The sequence below is a fragment of the Diceros bicornis genome, chromosome 12 (genome assembly GCF_020826845.1).
Source record: "Diceros bicornis minor isolate mBicDic1 chromosome 12, mDicBic1.mat.cur, whole genome shotgun sequence".
Taxonomy (NCBI): Eukaryota; Metazoa; Chordata; class Mammalia; order Perissodactyla; family Rhinocerotidae; genus Diceros; species Diceros bicornis.
The window spans coordinates 25,476,972-25,499,841 of record NC_080751.1 but is presented as its reverse complement, the minus strand read 5'-3'; the positions used below and the strand labels follow the sequence as shown (position 1 = coordinate 25,499,841).

Genomic DNA, 22,870 nt, shown 5'->3' with positions numbered 1-22,870 from the left:
TGTCTTACCCTATCACATCTTTATGACTGGTTTGAATTTTTAAAACAAAAATTTGCATAAAGAGAAAAATGATAGATTCATAAAATCAAATTATCATGCACAGAAAGACAAAGTGGTCTGCAATAACATGTAAAAAGTTGAGCACAAGTGGGTCTAGTATTAAAGAGTTAAATGTGAATTACTTTGAAGACTTGCCTTGGACAAGTTGTTATGCACAATTTCATCATATATAAAACAGGGTTGATATTTACCTCCAATTAAGATTATAATTATCTCCATCTGTCATAACACACAGGGTTAAAAAAAACTAGTATAAAAACTTTTATAATAATTTACATACCAAAAATAATTTGGAATAAAACTAGAGATAAAAAGAAAAAGTGATGATGGTGTGATAATTTAATAGTAAACTCTCAGTGCAGAAATGAATGTAAATTTGCAAGTATCTTTTTTTTTCTATGTTTTATTACTTTTTTTAAATGGCTCAGATAAGAAACTTAAAATGCCTAGTAAAACACATTTGAGGATTCATTTTGTAGCATATATTGCAGAGCACCAAATAGTCTAATTTTAAAATATTTATTGATTCCTGCGTTCCAGAAAAATTTTTTCAAACAAATCACCAAAGGCTAATACTTCTCTCTGCTCTCAATGCTAAGCCATTTTTTCCACCAAAAATAATGAAGTAATGTATATTTTTATAACTAATCAGTTTGTGACAGCTGTGATTCTAAAACGCTTTTTTAAAAATACAAGATCAAAGTTGCAAACAGACCAGATGTAGCAATTTAAAAAACTGAATGGGCAAAGCCTTACTCTAACTGACCAAATGACCAATCAGCTGGATTCGGCCCTTTCAGGCTACAGATGATTTTGCCCAAGTGCCCTGCACATATGGGAGGGGTTCTCATCCATGTTCTTAACACCGCAAGCGCAGCTGCTGACAACACCACAGGCACAGAGAGGAGGCCCTGCTGATTCTGTTTTATTCTTCAACAGATTTCTCTTCTCCACTCTCTTCATCAGCTGCATCTTTTTCCTTGCAAGAATCCTGGCTGTTGGTATGAATAAAATAATTTTCTTCCTCATTCTCTCTTTCTTCTAATTTTTCTTCTTCATTAAAGCTAGAGGAAGAAATTTATCAATCTTTCAAAGAAAACATGATTTGGTTTAAAGGTAAACAAACCCTTTGCAACGTATGCCATCATGTAGTCACTCTTCCTCAAGCGTATGAGGTCCAATTTATCAAGAAAACTCTATAGAAGTGCCAATTGGAGAAGTAAATATTCCTCTGAGGACTAATTGATTTCAAAACTTGATTGATTCTTTAAACTTCATTTGAAAGCATGTTATTATTTTCATTATTTATGTCAGCCAGAAATCTAAATTATTCTGCTTTAAAAACAAGATACTTCATTACCGTGTAATATTTTGAATGCGTCAAACATGTTAAAATATCAATATGCTTTACAACAGTTCACATGTATTCCATTAGGTGAAAAGACCTTTTTAGAATATTATAGAACACAATTTTATGCTTTCCTGCAGGTAAGAATTTTTTCAAAGGTAAACCATTCAGACATCTTACATATGTTACCTTTCTTTTCCTTCAGTGAAACTTTTCATTTCTTGATTGCTGAGGAACTCAAATATTTTTCCACTTTGGCCTTTCTTTGAAACAAACTCATCAGATATTCCTAGTGCTTTTAGGGTGTTAGAATAATGCTTTTCTGCTGCCATCCTTGCATTTTTCTATAGGAAAGACAAACCTTTTTAGATGAGAACAAAGGACTTGAAATTTCCACTAAAAATGTATGGGTTAAAAGCTCCAGTGAAAATCAAATTCAATAATCACAGCTGGTTGAAAATATGCATACCCTCTGACCAGCACTCCTAGGTACATACTCAGAGAATTCCTACATATGTGCCCCAGGAGACATATACAAAAATGTTCAGGATGGTACTGTTTGTAACAACCCAAAACTGGAAACAACCCAAATATTTATCAGCAGTAGGATGGATAAATACAGTGTGGTCTATTTATATAACACAGTAAAATAAAGCAATGAAAATGAATGAAGAACATGGCTGGATCTCACAAACATAATAATGAGCAAAAGAAGCAAAATACAAGAGTCCATATAGTAGGATTAATTAACATAAAGTCCCCAAACAGGCAAAACTAAACTACATTGTTTAGGGATAGGTACACAGGTGGCAAAACTGCAAAGAAAAACAAGGAAATGCTTATCTCAAAAGTTAGAATGGTGGTTACCTCTAGCGGAGAGGGAGAGGGTTTTGATCTGGGAGGGGCACACAGCATTTCTGGGGTGCTGGCAATGCTCTATTGGTTAACCTGGGTGGTGGCCACATGAGTTTTGATCTCTAATTATTCTTTATACGGAACCTGTTTTATATACTTCTATGACTATTCAAGGATATCTGGAGAAATCTGTAAGAAAATAAGTTCACATGCTAGTTGTCAGAGTGTTCTTTTATTTTAAGTGCCTACTGTAATTTTTACTCTTTACACGCCATATCTCCAATCCATCAAAGATGATAAAATCATCAGTGTTGTTCCTCTGTAGAGGAAGCAATGGATACAGCAAAAAGAACATGAATTTACAACTGGGTTCAAACCTCCAAAATATTACTTCCTGGCTTTGGGATCTGTGGGAGTTGTGATGACTCTCTCATATCTGAAGCAAGTCAGAAGTCTTCACAGCTCCTGAGACCACAGGTGTTATGGAGCCACAACATGACTGGGGTTCACACTAGTGCCTCAGCTTTAGTACACTTTAAGCTTCTATGAGTGGATATGAACTAGTACAGGGCCAAGAATTGGCATCTGGACCTCCAATGAAAGCAAGGTGACTAGGAATGGCCCAGTTCCAATGCGCCGACGGCATCCCATACTAGAAAGGGAGTGGGAGAGCACCCAGTCTCACCCCCAAATTTAACAAGGAAATCAAGACACTCCCTCTACCCCCACTGAGGTTAAGCAGTTTGCTTAAGGTCACAGGATAGTGAGTGGTAGAACCAAGTCTCTTGACTCTTTTCTGGGTCTTTTCCACTCCACCATGCTGCTTTCTCTAAGCAGTAGTGGCTAAGTGGTAGGGGTCATCCTGGAATTTGAAGGCAGCCTAAAGCCTGACTTCAGCAATGCAGGTGTCAGATATTTGCCTAACCCAGGGACTCCACCTTATTGAGGGACCACGGAGTCTAGTGTTCCATGGGAGAAACCAAAATAGCAAAGACTGATTACAGTGGATAAAACTATCACCAGTGCATTTCCTGACACTCTGGAAAACTGAAAAAGAAGCCCTTAAACTGCTGCTAAAATGCACCCACTGTGAATAACATAATAATTTTTAGAAAAGTAAAAATTCATCCAGAGGCTATAAATACCAATAAACAAGCGTTGGGGAACTGAAAGGCATGGCAAAGTGAGAAGATGAGAACTACGCCCCAAAGACTGTAAAGCAGAATACAGAAACTAACTCTGCATACATTAAGAACAGTGTATTCTGATTCAAGCAAATTAAATGTAAAACATTAAAATGATACTAATCAAAGTTAGTGCTTGTAAAGCCTTCATCTGAATCTGGTTTAAAATTTGATTTAATATCTACTCAGTTATTAAACCTTGTGATTTCCATGAAACAGGATAACACGGTTTGTTGGGTACTGGATCATAAGTTTAGTCTGCTAGGGGATAACTCAAGAGCAGCAAGACCACAATGAACACTTATAAATGGGTAATGCATAATGTTGTGAGTGAATTTATTAAATAACAGCTGTTAATTAGCAGCAATAGTTACAGCAAATAGACTGCAAGAAAAAAATGTACTAATTTATGTTAACAAAACCAAAGCAATGGTGAGTCACTGCCAGTCCCTCTGTATATAGAATTACCTTTTAATATTTTATATCAAGGTGAATAGTGTGTAATTGTTCCTAATTAAAACAACCATTTCCCCCTTGTATTTAACATTGCAAAGAATTGTAAAGATCATGAGATAAAAGGAACAGTTAAAATAACTGTATGGTTATTTTATTTTACTATCAAAGACTGTGCCAAAAACAAAAATTAGCTTTGTTTCTTCAGAAAACCAAAATAACAAGTAATGATGAAAGTTTGTCTACAATCAATACCCTAGTTTGAAGGGAAAAAATACTTATGTTTTATAATCACAAGTTTAACTTATAGTAATTCTTTCATTTATTTAATAATTACTGAATACTTACATTGTGATAAGCCCTCATGGGAGGTAGGCGATATATAGGAGGAGAAGAGTGTTATGGGCAAAGGGAACAGCATATGTGAGGAACAAAAGTGGTAGAAGAAATATCAGCTATGAAAGTAACCTATGTTTTCAACATTTAAAATTTCTTTATGGGTTAAATTTCACACACCACTTATATTGCCACTTTTTCTCTGGTGCTTAGAAACAGTGAGAATTCACAGCATGGCAAAACTGCTTATTAATACTGAGACTCATCACTAATACGTCAGGGTAGTGCTCTCAGCCCAGGCTAACCCCAGAAAGAAAATGAGAGGTCGTTATCTGACTAATTTGATCATAACAGTTCAGTTTTGGCTCAACAAATGTTTATTAACATCTCCTCTGTGCCAGACATTGTCCTAGGTGCTGGGAATACAAAGATTTGACCACCGCCTTTAAAAGTAATTAGCTGGAAGAGAAGAGAGATCGTTAATTCCACACAACGTGGTAGGAGCAAAGACAAAGGTGTGCAAAGGGTAATAAAAGAACACAGAGGAAAGGGCATCCAACCCAATCTGGGAAAACAGGCAAGGAGTGATTTTACACTAAGACCTGAAAGAGCAGGAGGAAAGATAGGAAGAGGCTCTAAGGGTGTTCAGAAACAGCATGAATAAAGATTTCAAGTTTGAAACTAGTAGTTTGGTATGGCCTGAAAGTAAAGGGTGTACATAGTAGCAGGTGTGGAGATGCAGGGGTAGATGAACTAAAGAGGTAACAGGGATCAGATTAAAGGATTCTGTATACCATGCTCAGACTCATGGATGTATCTTTTGGGAGAAAGCAGGACAGCTTTGTGTTAAGTGTTTGGAAGCAGAGTGACTCACATTACAAGCCTAGTTCCTTTATTTACTAACAATAAACCTTATGAGTTACTTACCTTCTTGGAACTTTAGTTTCTTCCTCTGTAACATAGGGACAGCTTGTAGCATTGTTTGGAAATTTCAATGACACGACCCCTTGATACCATTCATTGAAAATGAGAACGAATGGAATCAATGAAAATGGATGACTGCCACTGTCATCAGGGGTTATTAATTACCTACCCAAGGTTAACATTTTGGCAAGGGAATGGGAATGGCAAGATGAAGATATAATGGGTGGCTTTTCAAAAGGCAAGGCAGGAAAATTAGTCAAATCATTATAATAACTCAGATATGAAATAACAGAGGTTTCGCCTAGCATTTCACCATCAGGAATGGAGAAGGGCAGATCCAAAAATTATTTAAGAATAAAATTTGTCACCTCTCTCAGTGACAACTGAATGGGGAGAAAAAGTGGTTCCCAGTCATCTAAATTGTGGCCCAACCAAAACAGGAAATCAAGGCCAGGATCTAGTTTGGGGCAAGATGAATGTCAGATGCCTGTGGGCAATCTGGGTAGATATATCCACCAGACAAGTGGACATAAAAACCTGCAGTTGGGAGCTGGAGATAACTACTGTGAGCCAAAAGTCAATCACTTTATGCTGAGTAATGTACAACAGCTTATGATGATTTTTTCCCCTAAAGTCGAAACTGAGATGTTAAAAATAGAAACCCACCCCTTAAAACAAAAAGCATTACATAAAATTATATCCAAATCAGTAAGTAAATGGTTCCCATAACTTTGAGAGACTGTAGTATGTAGATTTACCCATAACACATGTTCCTGGTCCTCAGTGAGTCACTGACAAGGACAGTCCTGCAACGACACTCATCTGTCCCAGGCATGTGCTGGCCGGAAGCTCCAAATGTAACAGCTTGAAATTCACAACACAGCACCTGTAACCTCCACTGATTCTGTCTATTGTTAAGCCACGTCACCCATAGGAAGCCCTCCCTTATGGGTACAAAGGAGAAGGTGGTCTGAAATGGACAAATCTCTCAAGGAAAAAATTATAAAGCTGAGTGTAAATTTAGTATAACTAGGATTCACTATCCATAAGACCAAATTATTTTTCCAATAAAAAGGAAGTCCTTTGAGTAACTGTAGATAAGACTGAAAATTATAGACTCACTTAAAAAAAAACTAATCAACAAATGAAAAGACAACCTACAGAATGGGAGGAAATATTTTCAAATCATATATCTGATACGGGGTTAATATCCAAAATATAGAAGGAACTCACACAAGTCAATAGCAAAAAAACAAATAATCAAATTAAAAAATGGGAAAGGGATCTGAATAGATATTTTTCCAAAGAAGATATTCAAATGGCCAACAGGTACATGAAAGGTGCTCAACATCACTAATTATCAGGGAAATGCAAACTAAAACCACAATGACGGGGCCAGCCCAGTGGCATAGTGGTTAAGTTTACGCACTCCGCTTCGGCAGCCCAGTGTTCGCAGGTTTGGATCCCGGGCTCGGACCTACAAACTGCTCATCAAGCCATGCCATGGCAGGCATCCCACATAAGATAGAGGAAGATGGCCACAGATGTTAGCTCAGGGCCAATCTTCCTCAGGAAAAAGAGGAGGATTGACAACAGATGTTAGCTCAGGGCTAATCTTCCTCACCAAAAAAAAAAAAAAAACAAACAAATAAAAAACTACAATGAGATATCACCTCACAGCTGTTACAATGGCTATTATGAAAAAGACAAGAGATAAACGCTGGTGAGGAGGCAGAGAAAAGGGAATCCTTATGCACTGTTGGTGGGAATGTAAATTAGCACAGCCACTATGTAAAACAGTACAGAGGTTCCTCAAAAAATTAAAAATAGAAATACCATATGATCCAGCGATTCCACTTCTGGGTATATTTCCAAAGGAAATGAAATCACTATCTTGAAGAAATACCTGCACCCCATGTTCACTGCAGCATTATTTACAATAGCCAAGACATGGAAACAACCTAAGTGTCCACTGAAAGATGAATGGACAAAGAAAATGTATATACACACACATAAAAACACACAAAATAGAATACTATTCAGCCATAAAAAAGAAGGAAATCCTGCCATTTGCAACAATATGAATGGACCTTGAGGGCATTATGCTAAGTAAAATAAGTCGGATAGAGAAAGACAAACACTGTATGATCTCACTTATATGTGGAATCTAAACAAAAAAAACAAACACATAGAAAAAGAGATAAGATTTGTGGTTACCAGGGGGAATTGGATAAAGGTAGTCAAAATGTACAAACTTCCAGCCGTAAGATAAATAAGCACTGGGGATGTAGTGTACAACATGATGACTACAGTTAACACGGCTGTATGGTATATCTGAAAGTTGCTAAGAGAGTAAATCCTAAAAGTTCTCATCACAAGAGAAAGAAAGATTTTTTTGGTAACTATATGAGGTGATGGATGTTAACTAAACTTATGTGGTCATCATTTCTCAATATACGTATGTCAAGTCATTATGCTATACACCTTAAACTTACACATTGCTGTATGTCAATTATATCCCAATAAAATTGGAAAAAAAAAAACACCTGGCAGAAATAAATCTGATTCAATTAGCCATTTTGTTTCAGTTTTTAATTCTTCAAAGACTGCTAAAACATATCATGAAGACTCATCTTAGTATTTGGCCAAGGTGGTACTGAAAAAAAGATAGCCATTAAAAACAGGTTGTGAAACTATTATTTTGAAATGATTGGATTAGCAGCATGTTCTTTATCAAGCATATGTGCCTCATGAACAAGATTCAATGCTCAGATTTTAAGCAAAATTACTTACTTGACTGATTTGATGAAGCTGTCACAGAAAGGATACTATGTCTCAATAAATTATATAACATATAAGAAAAATGGACTGTAAATTAGGAGCTGAAGATGTTTAAAAAAAAAAAAGCTAACAATAGCTCTTAAATTCCAACAAACACAACCTGAGCAACTCTTTCAAAGAGTAGTGGCCTGTTTTTTAATTTTTCTTCTCTTTCTTCTACTTCTCGTCGGTATTCTCTCATCCTTTCCTTTTCACTCTTTCTAAAATCAAATAAAAGGAATGGAATTTTAAAAAGAAATAAGAATGTGCACATATAACATTTAGCTTAGATGACAAATCAGAAATTAAATTATGAGCACAGTTTACAATTTCCCAAAATTCATTTTCTAGACTGGTAAATTTTTATGGAATGCAGAATAAAAATCCTAGGTTCTGAGAGCACACATTTTACATCCTGGCAACAGTCTGGGTACTTTGAGGTTTATGAAATCTTCAAGACTTAATGTATTAAGGAGCTTCAAATTGGCCTGAAGAGATAAATGAATGCCCTCTTATCTCATTTATAAGTGTATAAAACCAAGAAAATTTCATCCAAATTAGATATCTTCTCTTTAAGGAATTCCTTCTAAAAACAAGACCTTGCTCTTCTTTTCCCCCATAAATGAGATCTCCTATAGGTTGGGGGCAAAGTTAATTAAATGGGAGCAGGTCAGGGGAGACATAGGACATATGGGAATATAACATACGGAGCAACAGGAACCAAAATACATAAATTCACAGTAAGTGTACTTACTATTTGGACAAGATCCTATAATGAATTAAACAATGCTATTTTCTCTATGTAAAATATACTAACTTTACCAAGATAATAAAACTTCATGGATTAGAGAAAATAATTATACTATAAAATGATAATTATGCTTAATTATACACAAGTTGGTATTATGAAAAATCCAGTTTACTTTCTAAGGGTGAATAGTATATTCCTAAGGAATTTTTTGCTCAAGTTCATCAAATTAAGCTCCTTGTATCAATGAATTACATTGATATACATTATAAAGGAATATATATTATAAAGGAATATAATTTTTACATAAAATACATTTAAAAAGGAATACTTGTAATTAAAAGCAAATCTAGATTTCTTCAGTACTTATAAATCAGATTACAAATTAATAAATCATATTACCCAGCTTTGGGGAAGATATTTTCCTATTTAAACATGAACACTTTTATGTTGCACATAAAAATGTTCCTCTGAAACACTGGTTTTCAAACTTTATATTGCAGAATTCCAGTGTTCTGTGAAGGGGTTCTGCAAATATTTTTATTTATTTATATTAAAACTGTAACAAAATGCAACACATAGCACTAACCATTAACACACGTGTTAACTGACATATCACATAATTGATATTAATTAACATCAATATGTTAATTTGTGGTATCAGATTTCGTGCAGACCTTAGAACAAAGCTCTTTGACATATGTGTTTACTGAAGAATATTCTGAGATTACATAGCAAGCCATTAAAAAAGAACTTTGTGTGAATCAAGATTTTTCTCAATATTGTACTCTGCAATCAAAAATAAAGAAAAAGATTTGATGCTGATATAAGATTACAACTATTAACTATGGCCACAATATAAAACATTTCTGTTCATCAACAAGGCTTCATGGTCCTCACCATGAGGTGAGTATATAAGTTGGTTCTCACCATGAGGTGAGTGAGTGTGCTCGTGTGTGTATGCTGAGTATAAGTAACTGATAGTACTTGAATCCAGAAACTAAAATACTAATACTATTCTTAATCTGTTCATATTCTGGTATCCACTGATTAAACAAAGAAAGTTTGAAAACCAGTGATCTGGAGGTTCAGGATTCTTTCATGATACCTGAGAGATTTTACTCTGGATTTAGACATTTGAACTAAACTTTGATGTGAGTCATAAGCCTTAGCCCGAGTCGTCAGGAGTTTCTGCAATTCTTTCATTCTTTGCTTCTGCTTAGTTAGGATCCGATTTCTCTCTTCTTCCAACATTTTCTTTTCCTCAAGTGATCTCCTGAGGGCAACAAACTAAGGCTTAATTCACTTTAAGCCAATGAGAATGTTGTTTAGCAAAGATTTAACACAGGATAATTCAGAAGTCGAAAAAAGGCAACCTTTTGAAAAGGGTCTGACTTGTGAAATTGGAAATCAATAGGCTGACTGTAACCTTTTCTATCCCCAAAGATTCATAAAATGGAAAATGCATTCATTTCTTAGAAAAATACTCTCTGGAAAAATGGTCTATATTACATAGTAAAATATATTACCAGATATAATAATTTCTTCACATTTTCAAATTCACCAACATAAAATCAATAGAGCTGCATACACGATTTTAGCAACCATGAGTCAGTCAGCACTGTATCCTGGTTATTTACCTTGTGGCTTGCTCTCTTCCTCTGGAAGACACTGTGGGCACTGGAGGGCTGCAGTTACAAGGCACAGGCTTTGCACTTGCACTTCTTACTGGTAACTTGCGCCTTGGAGACAGATAAGGCCAACGTGTTTCTTTTAAATTTTCTTCATCTGCTTCAATGTCTGCCAAAATTTTCTCTCTTTTAGTGGATGCATGTGAGGCTGCATGAAGATCAGATGGTTTACAGACTGTGAGGGGTTTTGGACACTTCTGTTCTGAGAGGTGTTTCTCAGGAATGTTTCCAAAATCAGTAGTCTGGCACCTAACCTTATGTTTACACTTCAACTTTTCAGCCTGTTCAGGACCCTTGGGCTTTCTTGTAGCAAAACTTCTACGAGCTGGCCTACAAGGCAGAGGGGATGAATTCTGTAAAAGCTCTTGGGCTCTCAGCTGCATCCTAATGTTTCTGTAGAGCTCTTCCTCTTTTAACTTGTCATTGGTAGTTGAACCATAAGTAGATCGAGGTATTGGTCTGGCTTTAAATCGATTTGTTTTCTTTTTAGACTTAAAAAAGTCTCTCAGCTGCTTTTCCCGAATTGCTTGCTTCTGTTCCTCTCTTGCAATAAACTTAAATGGCTTTTGTGAGGCCAAAAGAGCTTCTTTATTCTTCTCCTTCATAGACCTCCTCCGTTCTTCATTTTGCTTGACTATATCACGGTAGAGGGGGAAAAAGACGAATGCAGGAACCGGATTGGCTCGGAATTTTTTCTTACACTCTGAATCTTCTTCTTGTTTTTTGAGCAGTTTGTGTACCATTTCAATATCTGATTTAGATTTCATGTTTTCTTCTTTTTTCTTCTGTTCTCTAATCATCATTTGAAAAGGCTCAGGTACTGTAATCTTTGGCACCCATTCTTTTGGTTTCTTCTTTGCTTTTACAACTGCTGAGAAGTCAGCATCTTTACACTGAATATAATCTTCAACAGAAAAGTTTGTCCACATGTTGTTGATGAGCTCCTTAGCATAGGTCATCATTCTGTTTTTCTTAGGATACTCTTTTTCTAAGTTGGGCAACTCATCTTCAGAGGAAGACATAGTCAAGGAGGAAGACTGACCTAAATCAGGCTCTGAAAGCGATGTCATTAACGAGACAGGGTGATAGGAGTTCTTTTCTGATACAGACCTAAGCGAGAGGAATAATTAGATTATATTTTCAGTTGTATTTGACCAAATGTAAAAATTAAGAATTATACATTTTCTAAGATCAAAGTATAACCAGTTAGAAGATTGGAGCTGGATAGGGCTAGTAAATATTATCACTTTTATTTAGAATAGAGCTGGGAGATAAATTATCTGATTCGACTCCCTCACTTTACAGGGGAAGAACCTGAGACAGCAGAGGCTCTTTGTGTCTCACCTCTATTGAATTCTCCACACGTTTTCCAAAGTCACCATCTTAAAACATACCTCTGATCATGTCACTGCCCTTCTTGAAACTTTTCCATGATTGTCATTATTACACAGTCAAGTCTAGATTATAAAGCCCTTCAAGACTAGCCCCTGGCTACCTTTCCAGTCTCACCTCTCGCCTCTCCCTACCCCCAAGTCACCATTCTTAAGTCATATCCAATCACGTGACGTTCCTCACACACACCATGATTTCTCATGCCACCATGCCTTTGCACATATGGTTTCTGCTGCCTAGAAGGCCACTCCTTGCTTCCTGCCTCTGCTGCAGCTACACCTCCTTTAAGACTGAACTCAGATATGACACTTCAGTAGAAAACTCCTGCCTGCGTCCCTTCACTGACACCTTGACATGATCAACTGCTTCTTCCTCTGTCTCCATAACACTCTGTTACATCATGCTGTATTGCAATTTTTGGTTCTCAGCTAGTCTTTGAGCTCCTTGAGGGCATCCTGATTCTGACTCCTCAGTGCCCAGGCAAAGTTTGGCACACAGGAGATGTGCAATCAGCGCTGACCAACTGGATGAGTTAAGGGACTTCCCTCAAGTTTCAAAATAAGCAAGTTTATAGCAGAAATGGGTCTTGAAATTACAGACTATTTTGAAAACTTGAATCAGATTTATATCTTAGTCCTCAACTCTTTGTACTATATCTTTAATGAGCTTATGTTAATCCACATATTATAAAGGGCTTTTAAAATTAATATTTAATATTCATCATTTAAAAATGGCCCAGACTAAATATTTTGATATATGTCTACAGTTCTACGAGTGGTGGGTCACAGAGAAAAGACCAAATGGCCACCAAATAATCCTCAAAGCAAGAAGTCACCAGTAGGTTAATAAGCCATTAAATATTTTGAATAAAATCCCACCTCCGTAAATCATTAAAAGTCCAGAGGGATATTTGGGAGAAAAGATTCTGAAATAATTTTGTTCTGCACTTTTAGTACATTTTATTTTACAGTCCACCAATAACATGACGCACAAACTTACCTGGAAGAGACACTAGAAACTTCTTCTCTGATGGTCATTGGCTGAAATTCCTTTAAATTTAATTTATTCTGGTACATTTTCTCTAACTTTGCCATAGTTTCCATGTGAGCAGCCTTCAGCTCTTCTAGTTTCCTGAAATACTCTTCATTAGAATGGTAAATATCAGAAAAGTCCACAAAGTCCTCACACCTTATACGTGCTTGTTCATCCACCCCAGAAATGTTGGTGTTAAAATCAGCCTGGTAGGGGGAAAAACCTATTATTCAGTGTTTGGAACTGAAGGACAAGTTAAGTTGACACTGATTCCCAATGCTGCTTCTTAAAGACTCCACTTAATTAGATTATACACTACTGTGGACTACATACATATAATGGATTATGTTACTTGTGGGCTATGTACATTTTCCCCTAATTATATTTTATTAAAAACAAGAGAGAGAGAAAGACCACGTTGCCAGAAAATAAATGCTATTTAATCCACTTTATAAAGGATGGTTAGATTCCCAGATCATGTACTAACCCATACACTATAATAGGATAGAACCAAACCACCCTTTATAAAGAGCCTCCTTCTGAGTTGTACGTTTTAACTGAGATGAAGAACACAGTTCCTCCTGCTGCAAACCAAGCAACCACAGCCCAATGCCCTCCCCCAGCTGGGCTCCTGCAGTGTGAGCCCCAAAGGTGAGCCAGTGGAGAGGAGATTGGAGAAGTCAGGGGAAAGGGAGAATGCGAGCAGGAGAATGAGGGGAACAAAGTTCTCCGTGGCTCATCAAGGAGCCAGGGAGAAGCCCTTCCGGATGTCAGAGGGAGACCTCGGGAGGGAATAGGAGGGGGTGAGATGGAATTTCAGAATAGCTGCTCCTGTGGGCAACAAGAGCAATAGCCCCCATGGGTGACAGGGACTTCGGGAGTGACAAGAGAACAACAGTAGTACAGTATCGTATAGCAACTACACATAGTATAGTTATTCTATACACAGGCCATGCCTGGAAGGGTCGGACTGATCTTTTTCGCTCACTCCTTTCACATACCTTTCATAGTTCTTTTAACTGAAGCAACTAAAGAGGTAACACCCAGTTTTCTCCATAAATATAAAAATTTTAATATTTTCTCAGTTGAGAAACAGTTGAAATTATTTATGATACTAAGCATAAAAGGCTGCTGACCATTGTTTTAAATTTAGCCACTGCCTGAAACAGACTCAAAATGAAAAAGGCGTATTTCCTACAGAAAATTATAGATCCAATCTGATAAGACTCTAGAAAATAAATCTAAGTAGCTTCTCCCAACAGGAAAATTCAGAAGAGTCAATTGTATATAATAGTTATAGATACGGTGTTTTTTTTTAACGGGCTAAAGATAGTGTACAAGAGGCCAGTGTTGTGCCACTTGGGGTAAGTTAGAGAAAACAAATGAAGGAAAACAAGTTTTCTTCAATAGAACTGATGTGCAGAAATTTATTATCAACAAATCTATGACTTAGAGAATTGCTTTATGTATGTTATACAACTCCATTAAGAGAATTTTCTGATATCTTCTGCTCTTTCTGCATGTGCTCCTCACCATTACCTTCTTAGCTGTGGGGATGAGTACCTTGTTAATTTCCTCATTCATTAAATATTTAGAGACACCCAGCATTCAGCTAGCTGCTGAAAGATACAAATCAGATAAAAACTCCACCTTCGAGAAGCTTCCAGCTAGTTTTGGAGAAGACATTTACATAGATAATCAACAGCAGACTTGGAGTGAGAAAGAACTCCTGATTCCTGCCCACAAGCTGCTCCCAGCTAAGCAGGGAGACAGATGAGTTACCATGTATATCACAGTATCTGACACTATGAGAGCTCACAGAAGGAATGCCTAATTCTGACCAGGGGAAAAGAAGAGGCAGAGTTTGCAGAGGCAAGCCAAACTAGAGACATAGAGTTGAGGACAAAGTCCATGAGGACAAACTTTGCCAGATCAGGAAAGTAGAGAAAAACAAAGAAATCCAAGGCACAAGGCCAGAACGTTCATCATGTGTTACCTCATGATGACGCAACTGGCAGGTACTCTGTTCTCGATGAGGAAACAGGCTCAGAGGAGTTAGCTGACCTGCCTGTGGTCACACAGCTAATGAGTAGCAGAACTGGGATTCAATCCCAAGCCTGACAGGCTCCAAAGACACACCATTCCTCCCCAGGGCAAGAAGGGTTTTTTAGCCACAAGAGGAAGGAACAGGCATGGTGTGCTGAGAGAGAGGTAAATAGTCTGGGTGGGGCTGGGGAACAGGGTATATGGAGCACAGAGGAGGGTGGGCAACAAGGTGAAAAAGGCAAGTCAAGAGCCCCAACTGAGAGCCTGGATGGCCAGGTCACAGGCAACAGGAGCCTTGAAGGATGTGAGCAGAGGAGTGATGTGGTCAGTAATGCTCAGAAGGAGTCTTCTGGTAGCAAGTATGACGGAGTGAAGGAAAGCAAGGTTAGCAGCAGTTAATGGGCTACCGCAAAGGTCTGAGTTAGAGTTATTAAGGGCAGAATTAAGGGAGCAGCACCAGGGACAAAAGAAAGGAGGCAGCCTCGGGAGACTTAGGAGGCTGAATCCTCAACTCGATAATGGCCTGGATTGTGGGCAAGAAATTGAAAAGATTTCTGTTTGGAGTGTTGTCTGTCTAGGTAGATGATGGTGCTGCCATTCACCGATATAGGGAATACAGGGCAGGAGAGTGTTTTAGGGAAAGGAAAGTAACCTCTTAGACACACCGAGTTTGAGGGGATAGGAGGGCAGCCAAACGTCCGGGAAACAGGTAGGTAAGTACATCTGGAGACCTGGTAAGAAGGTTGGGCTGGAGATGGAGATACAGGAGCCACCAAGGCACACAGAATTGGCAGGTGCAGCCTTGGATGTAGATAAGGCTGCCTGGGGAGAGTGTGGGCAATGAGAGACAAGAACCTGAGGATGGACATGTTGGCAAACACCAACATTTACATAAGGAGTGAAAGGAGGACCAATATGAAGTAGAAAGTGGTCACGAGAGATACAAAGACCAAGTGAGAAGGGTATTCAAACAAAGGGAGCTTTTGTTTGGTTTGAGTTTGGAAGAAAAGGGAAGGCTTCCTGGAGGAGGTGATATTTGAGCTGAGTCAAAGAATGGAAGAATCTGGGCCGGCGACATGGCTTAGCGGTTAAGTGCGCATGCTCCGCTGCTGGCAGCCCGGGTTCAGATCCCGGGCGCGCACCGACACACCGCTTCTCCGGCCATGCTGAGGCCGCGTCCCACGTACAGCAACTAGAAGGATGTGCGTCTATGACATACAACTCTCTACTGGGGCTTTGGGGGAAATAAATAAATAAATAAAATTATAAAAAAAAAAAAAAAAGAATGGAAGAATCTGAAGGATCAGAGAGAGTGTAGGAGGAAAGAGGGAAAACATACTCCAGACAAAGGTAATGACATCAGCAAAAGTGGCAGGGGTGGGAGGTATGGTGGAGCGCAAGGTGCACACAGTTGCAGGATAAGTGGAGAGTAAAACGCATAAAGCAGTTTTGGGAAACATGCTTGGAAAGGGAGGTTAGGGCAAGGAGGAGGTGGTTTCCGTTTCTTGTCTACTCCTGGCTCCTGACTCCTCACTGGTCACCTTGTTTCAGCCCCCTTGTGACCCTTCAAAGACGAAAGAGTTGGCAGTTGAGTAACTTTTCAGTTTGGAGCAGTCTCATGACCTGGGAGAAAGATTACAAACATGGTGTCAGAATTCTCACTCAAGCCTAGGTTCCGTACTTCTTAGCCATGAGACATGGGCACTGACCTTTTGAACCTCAGCTTTCCAATACATAAAGTAGGTGTGTCAGGTGTTAAACTATTGTCTTTCTGCTCCAATGCCACCCTTCTATACCCTGTTATGTGATACTGGGGATGGGACTCTGCAAACCACGTTTCTTCTTTGCCAGCTGATCCCCGCTAGATGCTGCCCCAAGTGGGGCAAGAGGGAGACTGCAATGCTGGAGGAGGAAGAAGGGACTTATTCCTTCCTGTTAGTTCTCTGTCCGCTTGTCTGCTTGCATCGCCCCAGCAACAGTTCTTCTCCTAGGCACAGCAGTTCATTCTGGTAGCAGTGGCGGATTCCAGTTTGCAGTTTTTCCGAAACTCACAGAATCGGCAAAATCACCTCGGGGCCTTTGGACTTGCTGTTCCCTCTCCCTGCAATGCTCTTCCTCCAGATATCTGCAGGGCCCACTTCCTTACTCCTCAGGTCTGTATTCAAAAGTCATCTTCTCAACAAGGTCTTCACTGACTACCCGATTTGAAATTACCACCCCTCTCCTCACTGATTGTCAGCCTCCCTCTTCTGCTTTATTTTTCTCATAAGTACTCAGCAACAACTGACATTCTACATATCTTTACTAATTTATCCGTATATTGTAGGCCTGCCCCCACGAAAAAGTAAGCGTCACAAAGGCAAGGATTTGTCTGCTTTGTTCATGGTTGTGTCCCCAGTGCCTAGAAAAGTGCCTGGCCAATGGCAGATACTCAATAAATACTTGTTGGACGAATGAATGTACAGCTAAAAAAATATGAAGTTTCCACCAAAGGAAGAGGACAGGTATTCCTTCACAAAGGACTGAATCATCCAAAAAAAAAAAAAACTGGCTGCTCTGAAGAGCTATATTCTACTGAGTATTAGGAAAGGGCTTTTTTTCCAAAAACTAATTAAAACAGGGAGGATATTCCAAAGAAGTATTTTTAGGCAAACACATCCATTTTCTCTCAATTCATTCTTTTAAAACATCCCTTAAAGGAAGGCCTTATAACAATCATTTTCACAAAAAGGATAAAATTTATTTGGACCTAAAAAAACTGTTTGAAAAAAATATAGAAAGATGAGTAGCTTCTGAAGAGATGTGGCAGGTCTGATAAATTATACTTATGCACTGACTTTTCACAGTATCCATTCCATTTCAGCTTAATATTGTTAACACTAGCTGGAACTTTTCAGATAAATTGATCTCACAGTGTCTTACCTAAAACAGATGAATGGTTAATAAGCGACTTTCAACTCTAATTTCATCTTTAATTGTCTCTACATAGAAGAAAATATTTAGTAGATCAAATAACCTAGGCCAAGGATATTATTTTCCAATTCTAAAATAGCACCCTTTCCCTTTAATTGTTCAGCTTTTTGTGGAATGTTGTACATGCAGCCACTAGATTAGAGGATAATCTTCCCTAGATTGGCTTGACCCATTTAGATGATGACTTCTTCTAGCACATGTTCTTCATTAGTAATCAGCACCCATAAGTATTTGTGTTATAGTCTATCTAGTATCATCTGCAATTCTAAAATTTTTATTAAAATTTTTTTTGTGTGTTGGAAGGATTTGTAAGAAATAAGGCAGATCTACATGTACTAACATGGGTAAACCCCCAATAAATAAGAGGAAAAAAGCAAGTTGCAGAACAATATGTATATATAAGATGCATCATATATTAAAATACTATGTACATAGGAGATAGGAAAAAGCCCAGAATATATGTCAACTCAAAACAGTGGGTACCAATGGGGAGGGAGGGGAGTCTCACATTTTCTTTTTGGGAGGAGAGGTATTAAAAGGGCCTAAGCCTTATTTCTAACATTTGATATTTTAAAAGGAGAATATGTTCGTGTATTATTTCCATAATTAAAATGTAACTTAAAAAAAAAGGAATGTCTTGGGGCCGGCCTGGTGGCGCAAGCGGTTAAGTGCGCGCGCTCCGCTGCGGCGGCCCGGGGTTCGCTGGTTCGGATCCCGGGCGCGCACCGACGCACTGCTTGGCAAGCCATGCTGTGGCGGCGTCCCATATAAAGTGGAGGAAGATGGGCACAGATGTTAGCCCAGGGCCGTCTTCCTCAGCAAAAAAAAAAAAAAAAAAAAAAGAGGAGGATTGGCGGATGTTAGCACAGGGCTGATCTCCACACACAAAAAAGGAAGGCTTGTGAATATAAATACTAAATTAAAAATTGAGTAACTTCTATGGGAAACTTGGTCTGCCCGGCACCTCCTCCTGGAAGGTGGCTCTCGTACTCCCCCAGCAACACTGCCTACCTTTTCCTTGCTCTTCTACCTGATCCCGCCCCCACCCCTCAATTGCCCATCATAACTCTTTTATTTCTTTAAGAAAACAGAAACCATCAGAAGGAAATTCCTTCATCTTCTTACCTACAAAACTGACCATTTTTGTGCCCCTTTTCTCTTTCCCTCCTGTTTCAGGGATGAAATGTCCCTTCTCTTAGCAGCATTTGACACTTTCTCTCATCGTTAAAACGAATGAATGGGGACTTCCACACTCTTGTGATATTCCTTCTACCACTGTAGCTGCTCCTTAATCTCTTTTGCCCCCTTTTTCTCTGTTAAATGTTGAAGTTTGTAAGAGTTTTACACTAGGCCCCTTCTCTTCTTTCTCTGCACTCTCTCCCTAGGTGACTTGATCCATTCCCATTGTTTTAAAAATGCTGAAAACTCCCAGATAGAAATCTCTAGCCCAGACCTCACAGGACTACAGTTTCATAGGCCCAACTGCTTCCTACACCTTTCTACTTGGTCATTTCTCAGGCATCTCAAATTTATCATGTTCAAAACTGAAACCTTGATTCCCAGCCAGCCTCTAAACCTATTCCTCCTCAAGTCATCACCAATTCAGTAAATGGCATTACCTTCCATGCAGCTGGTCTAACCAGAAACCTGGGAACGAGCCTTCTTGATTTCTTCCTCTTCCTTGGCTTTCACATCCAATCTAACAGTAAGTCCTATTCATTCTAGAGAAATCTGTCCACTTCTTGCCATCTGCCCTGGACTCTAGGTCCAAGCCACTGCCTCTGGCACCTGAATTACTGCAACGGCCTCCTAACCAATCTCCTTACTTCTGCTTTGTCAGACCCTCCAATCATTCTCCACAAAGCCATGAGTCATCTTTTAAAAATGTAAATAGGAACATGTCATATCTCTTAAAAGCCTTTGAGGACCTCCCACTGCACCTAGAATAAACACTTAACCCTTTACCTTGGTCTATAAGGCCCTGAATGATCAGGCCCTGCTTACCTTTCCAACCTCATCTCCTCCCCTCTTTCCTTCTCTCTTTTCCAGCCCTGCTGGCTTTCTTTCAGATACTTAATCACACAAAGCTCTTTCTGTCCCTATCTTAGGGCTTCTGCATACGCTGTTCCCTCTGCCCGGAATGCCTCCCCACCCCCCACTCTTCAAATGGCTGCTCTTTCCCATCTATCAGGCATGGACTTAAATGTTAACTCATTTAAGTAAGTTCCCTCCAACTTCCTTTTTTAATCATAGTAGCCTGTTCATTTCTTTCCCGACATTTCCCATCTTATAATCATTTGACTGTTGATTTTTTATTGTCTAAGTTCCCCAGCAGACTGGAAGCTCTGTGATGATGTGGACTACGTCTGCTTCATTCACCACTGAATAGTCAGTGACTATTAATAGTCAGTGACTTACTAAATGCGGAAAATTTGTTGAAAAAGAGAAGGCCTCCCTGTTGGGAGAGTCAGTGAAATTTTAACAGCGAATTATAGAATGTTGCTTTGCCCAAGTCATCATCAGTCACACAACAAGGCCTATGATATGTCCTTGATATGTCCAACTGAGGCTAGATTCAAGGAACATGCCTCAGGGCCCAATACGGGCAGAGAGTCCTGCAACGGTGTGTGTGTGTGTGTGTGTGTGTGTGTGTGTGTCTGTGTGTGTGGAGTGGGGAGGGAGTTGTCTTTGGGAAACCAAAGGACTGAAAGGGGCCTGGGACAGTTGGTTCTCTAATCAGTCTTGTGTAGTGGCTACAGCATCTGAGTTTACTACATTTTATAGATGACAAAGTTGAGACAAATTAACCTTTAAAAGTCAAGGTGGAGACCCAAGGCAAACTGTGAAGAAGGCAAAGCTTGGCTCCTGCACTCTCTTTCCTGTCTTTCAGTGCATCTTCCCCCAGCCCCAGCGTCCTCTGGCTATCAGGCTTACTGTGGCAGCTTATCCAGGTTTGCTTTTGGATCCTTCAAGTGTGGTGGTCTCAGAACACTGACAAACTCACAAGACTTAGCTTTGTTTTTGGGGGGTAAGATCCTGTCCCTTTGAAATTAGCTCATTATATAAACTAGTCTCTCCTAAGGTAATAAGTTTCCAATACAAATTTGCAGTTTAGCAAGGCACTCTATACGTGGAACTAGAGAAATGACTGACTCCTCTACCACAGTAAGCCAAAGGAGAATGTAATCTTTGGGCAAGTTGTTCAAATCACAGGCCCACTGGCAGTTCTTATTATTACTAATTTATACAAACTGATCTTTACATATGACACACATTCTCTCATTTGGTTCTCATAACATCCCAGTGAGACAAGAAAGAGAGACAATTATTATAGTTCTCTTACACCTAGGGAAACTGAGATTGAAGGAAGTTACATCTTAATATCATCTGGCAAATGGCAGAGAATGGATCCTAATCCAGGACTCCAAATTCTTTTCCTCCATTCAAATCTTTTTCCTCCATGACTTTGCTCCCTTTGTTGGCTACTAAAACTTGTGTTGAATGGAAACTTTATCATGAATGAAAAAGGTCCTAGGACTCTGAGCCTGGTTCAGGTTCAGGGTCTCAACCTGCCTTACTCTAAATAACCTCAAGTAGTTTATGTCTGTTGCTGAAATATTGACATTAAAAGGTGTTGCTACAGATTTTCTCATTAACAGTTTTAGTGTAAAGAGATTAGAATTCCAAAATATCCAGTCATTTCTATTAGCCCTAGACCATAATGTTTTTTTTTGTATGAGAAGCTTTGGACAAACAGTATTAAGAATCTTTATCTGGGGGTAAGGAGGTTTATATCTGCAGATTGCTAGTTAAAATTCAAGGTTCCAATCTTTTAAGTGAATAGAGCAGATGGCAGACTCGGCCCTCTACCTAGCAGACAGGTGTTCACAACACATTTGACACTGAAAATTGATTAGTGAAAAGGCTCTCACTCGAGCCTGAAGAGCTGGTTAGGAAACATCGGAAACTCAGTAATTTGCTTCTCTGGATGCTTAACTACATCTGTGTCTGATTTACCCACTGAACTCCTGATGGTTTTAAACACTGCCTCTCATGTATTGTGTTAAGATGCACTAATAACCAAGACTTTAGGTGACAACAAAACACAGCTGACAGCACAGCTGATTCACCTGATTTTTTTTATGAGTTATCCACTATGGGGTAGATCAGTTTTCCTTAAGTTAAAAAGGAAATATCTACTCCCAACAGATGCTAGAGCATAAGGAGTAAAGTTCTGTATTTTGCACTCTCTAGAAATAAAGTAAATGCTCTCTCAACAATCTCTTTGGTGAAAATTAAAAGACTTTTCAAAGCCTCGGTTTTGAGTATTTTCCGCGGGGGCAGAAAGAAGGTGGTGGGCAAGGATTGCCGGCTAGGGAGAATCTGGACAGGGCGCCGCGTGTCCCAGCCCGTCCTTCAGCCCAGCGCGGACGCGGACCAGCCCTCAGCCGGCCCCCAGCCCTGGCCCACATCCCGCCCCTGCATTACCGGCGCCCGCGCCGGCCGCACCGCCTCCTCGTCTTCTTCCTCTTCCTCGTCCTCCTCCTCCAAGGCCGCCGCCGCCGCCGCCAGGGCCTCTAAGGGGTCTTCGCGTTCATACTGGGCGACCCGCGCTCCGGTGTTGAGATTTCCCAGGGTTTGGAGACTGCAGGCCACCGGCTTCGCCCCTGAATGGGAGGCGGCCATCACCTCGCCGCCGAGGCCTGAGCGCCCGCGCTGGCCCGGGGCGGGGAAGCTGGCGTGGCCTCAGGCGACCCGGCGGCTCCTTGCTTGAGGAGGGCGGTTGCGAGGGGCGCGGTAACTAGGGACGCTACAGGGGCCGCGAGGGGCCAAAAGTCACTCAAACTCTTCTCCCGCTGCCGGAGACCTAAGACCGGCGCTTCCTGGATAACAGGAGTCATTACTCAGTCTTTGCTGGTTTAGAGGGTCGGCTGGCGGAACAGAGCACCTCTTCCCCAGTTTCTCGCCTCACCGCCTAAACGTAGACTTCTCACATGAAACAGATCGT

General features: G+C 39.7%; 1 protein-coding gene across 3 annotated transcripts; it reads right to left on the bottom strand.

Annotated features, from left to right (window-relative positions):
* Nucleotides 1-562: 562 nt before the first annotated feature.
* Nucleotides 563-22,694, bottom strand: FAM161A (FAM161 centrosomal protein A). 3 transcript variants are annotated; one of them, XM_058551137.1, is made up of 7 exons: nt 22,351-22,694; nt 12,811-13,049; nt 10,369-11,529; nt 9,837-10,004; nt 8,102-8,201; nt 1,598-1,752; nt 563-1,124 (listed from the first exon to the last, which is right to left on the bottom strand). In XM_058551137.1, the coding sequence occupies exons 1-7, from the start codon at nt 22,546-22,548 to the stop codon at nt 986-988; spliced, it is 2,160 nt and encodes a 719-aa protein (XP_058407120.1). In that variant the 5' UTR covers nt 22,549-22,694; the 3' UTR covers nt 563-985. The 3 variants fall into 3 exon arrangements, with proteins under 3 accessions (XP_058407120.1, XP_058407121.1, XP_058407122.1); XM_058551138.1 differs by having other exon boundaries at nt 563-1,055; XM_058551139.1 differs by lacking the exon at nt 9,837-10,004.
* Between the last annotated feature and the right edge of the window lie 176 nt (nt 22,695-22,870).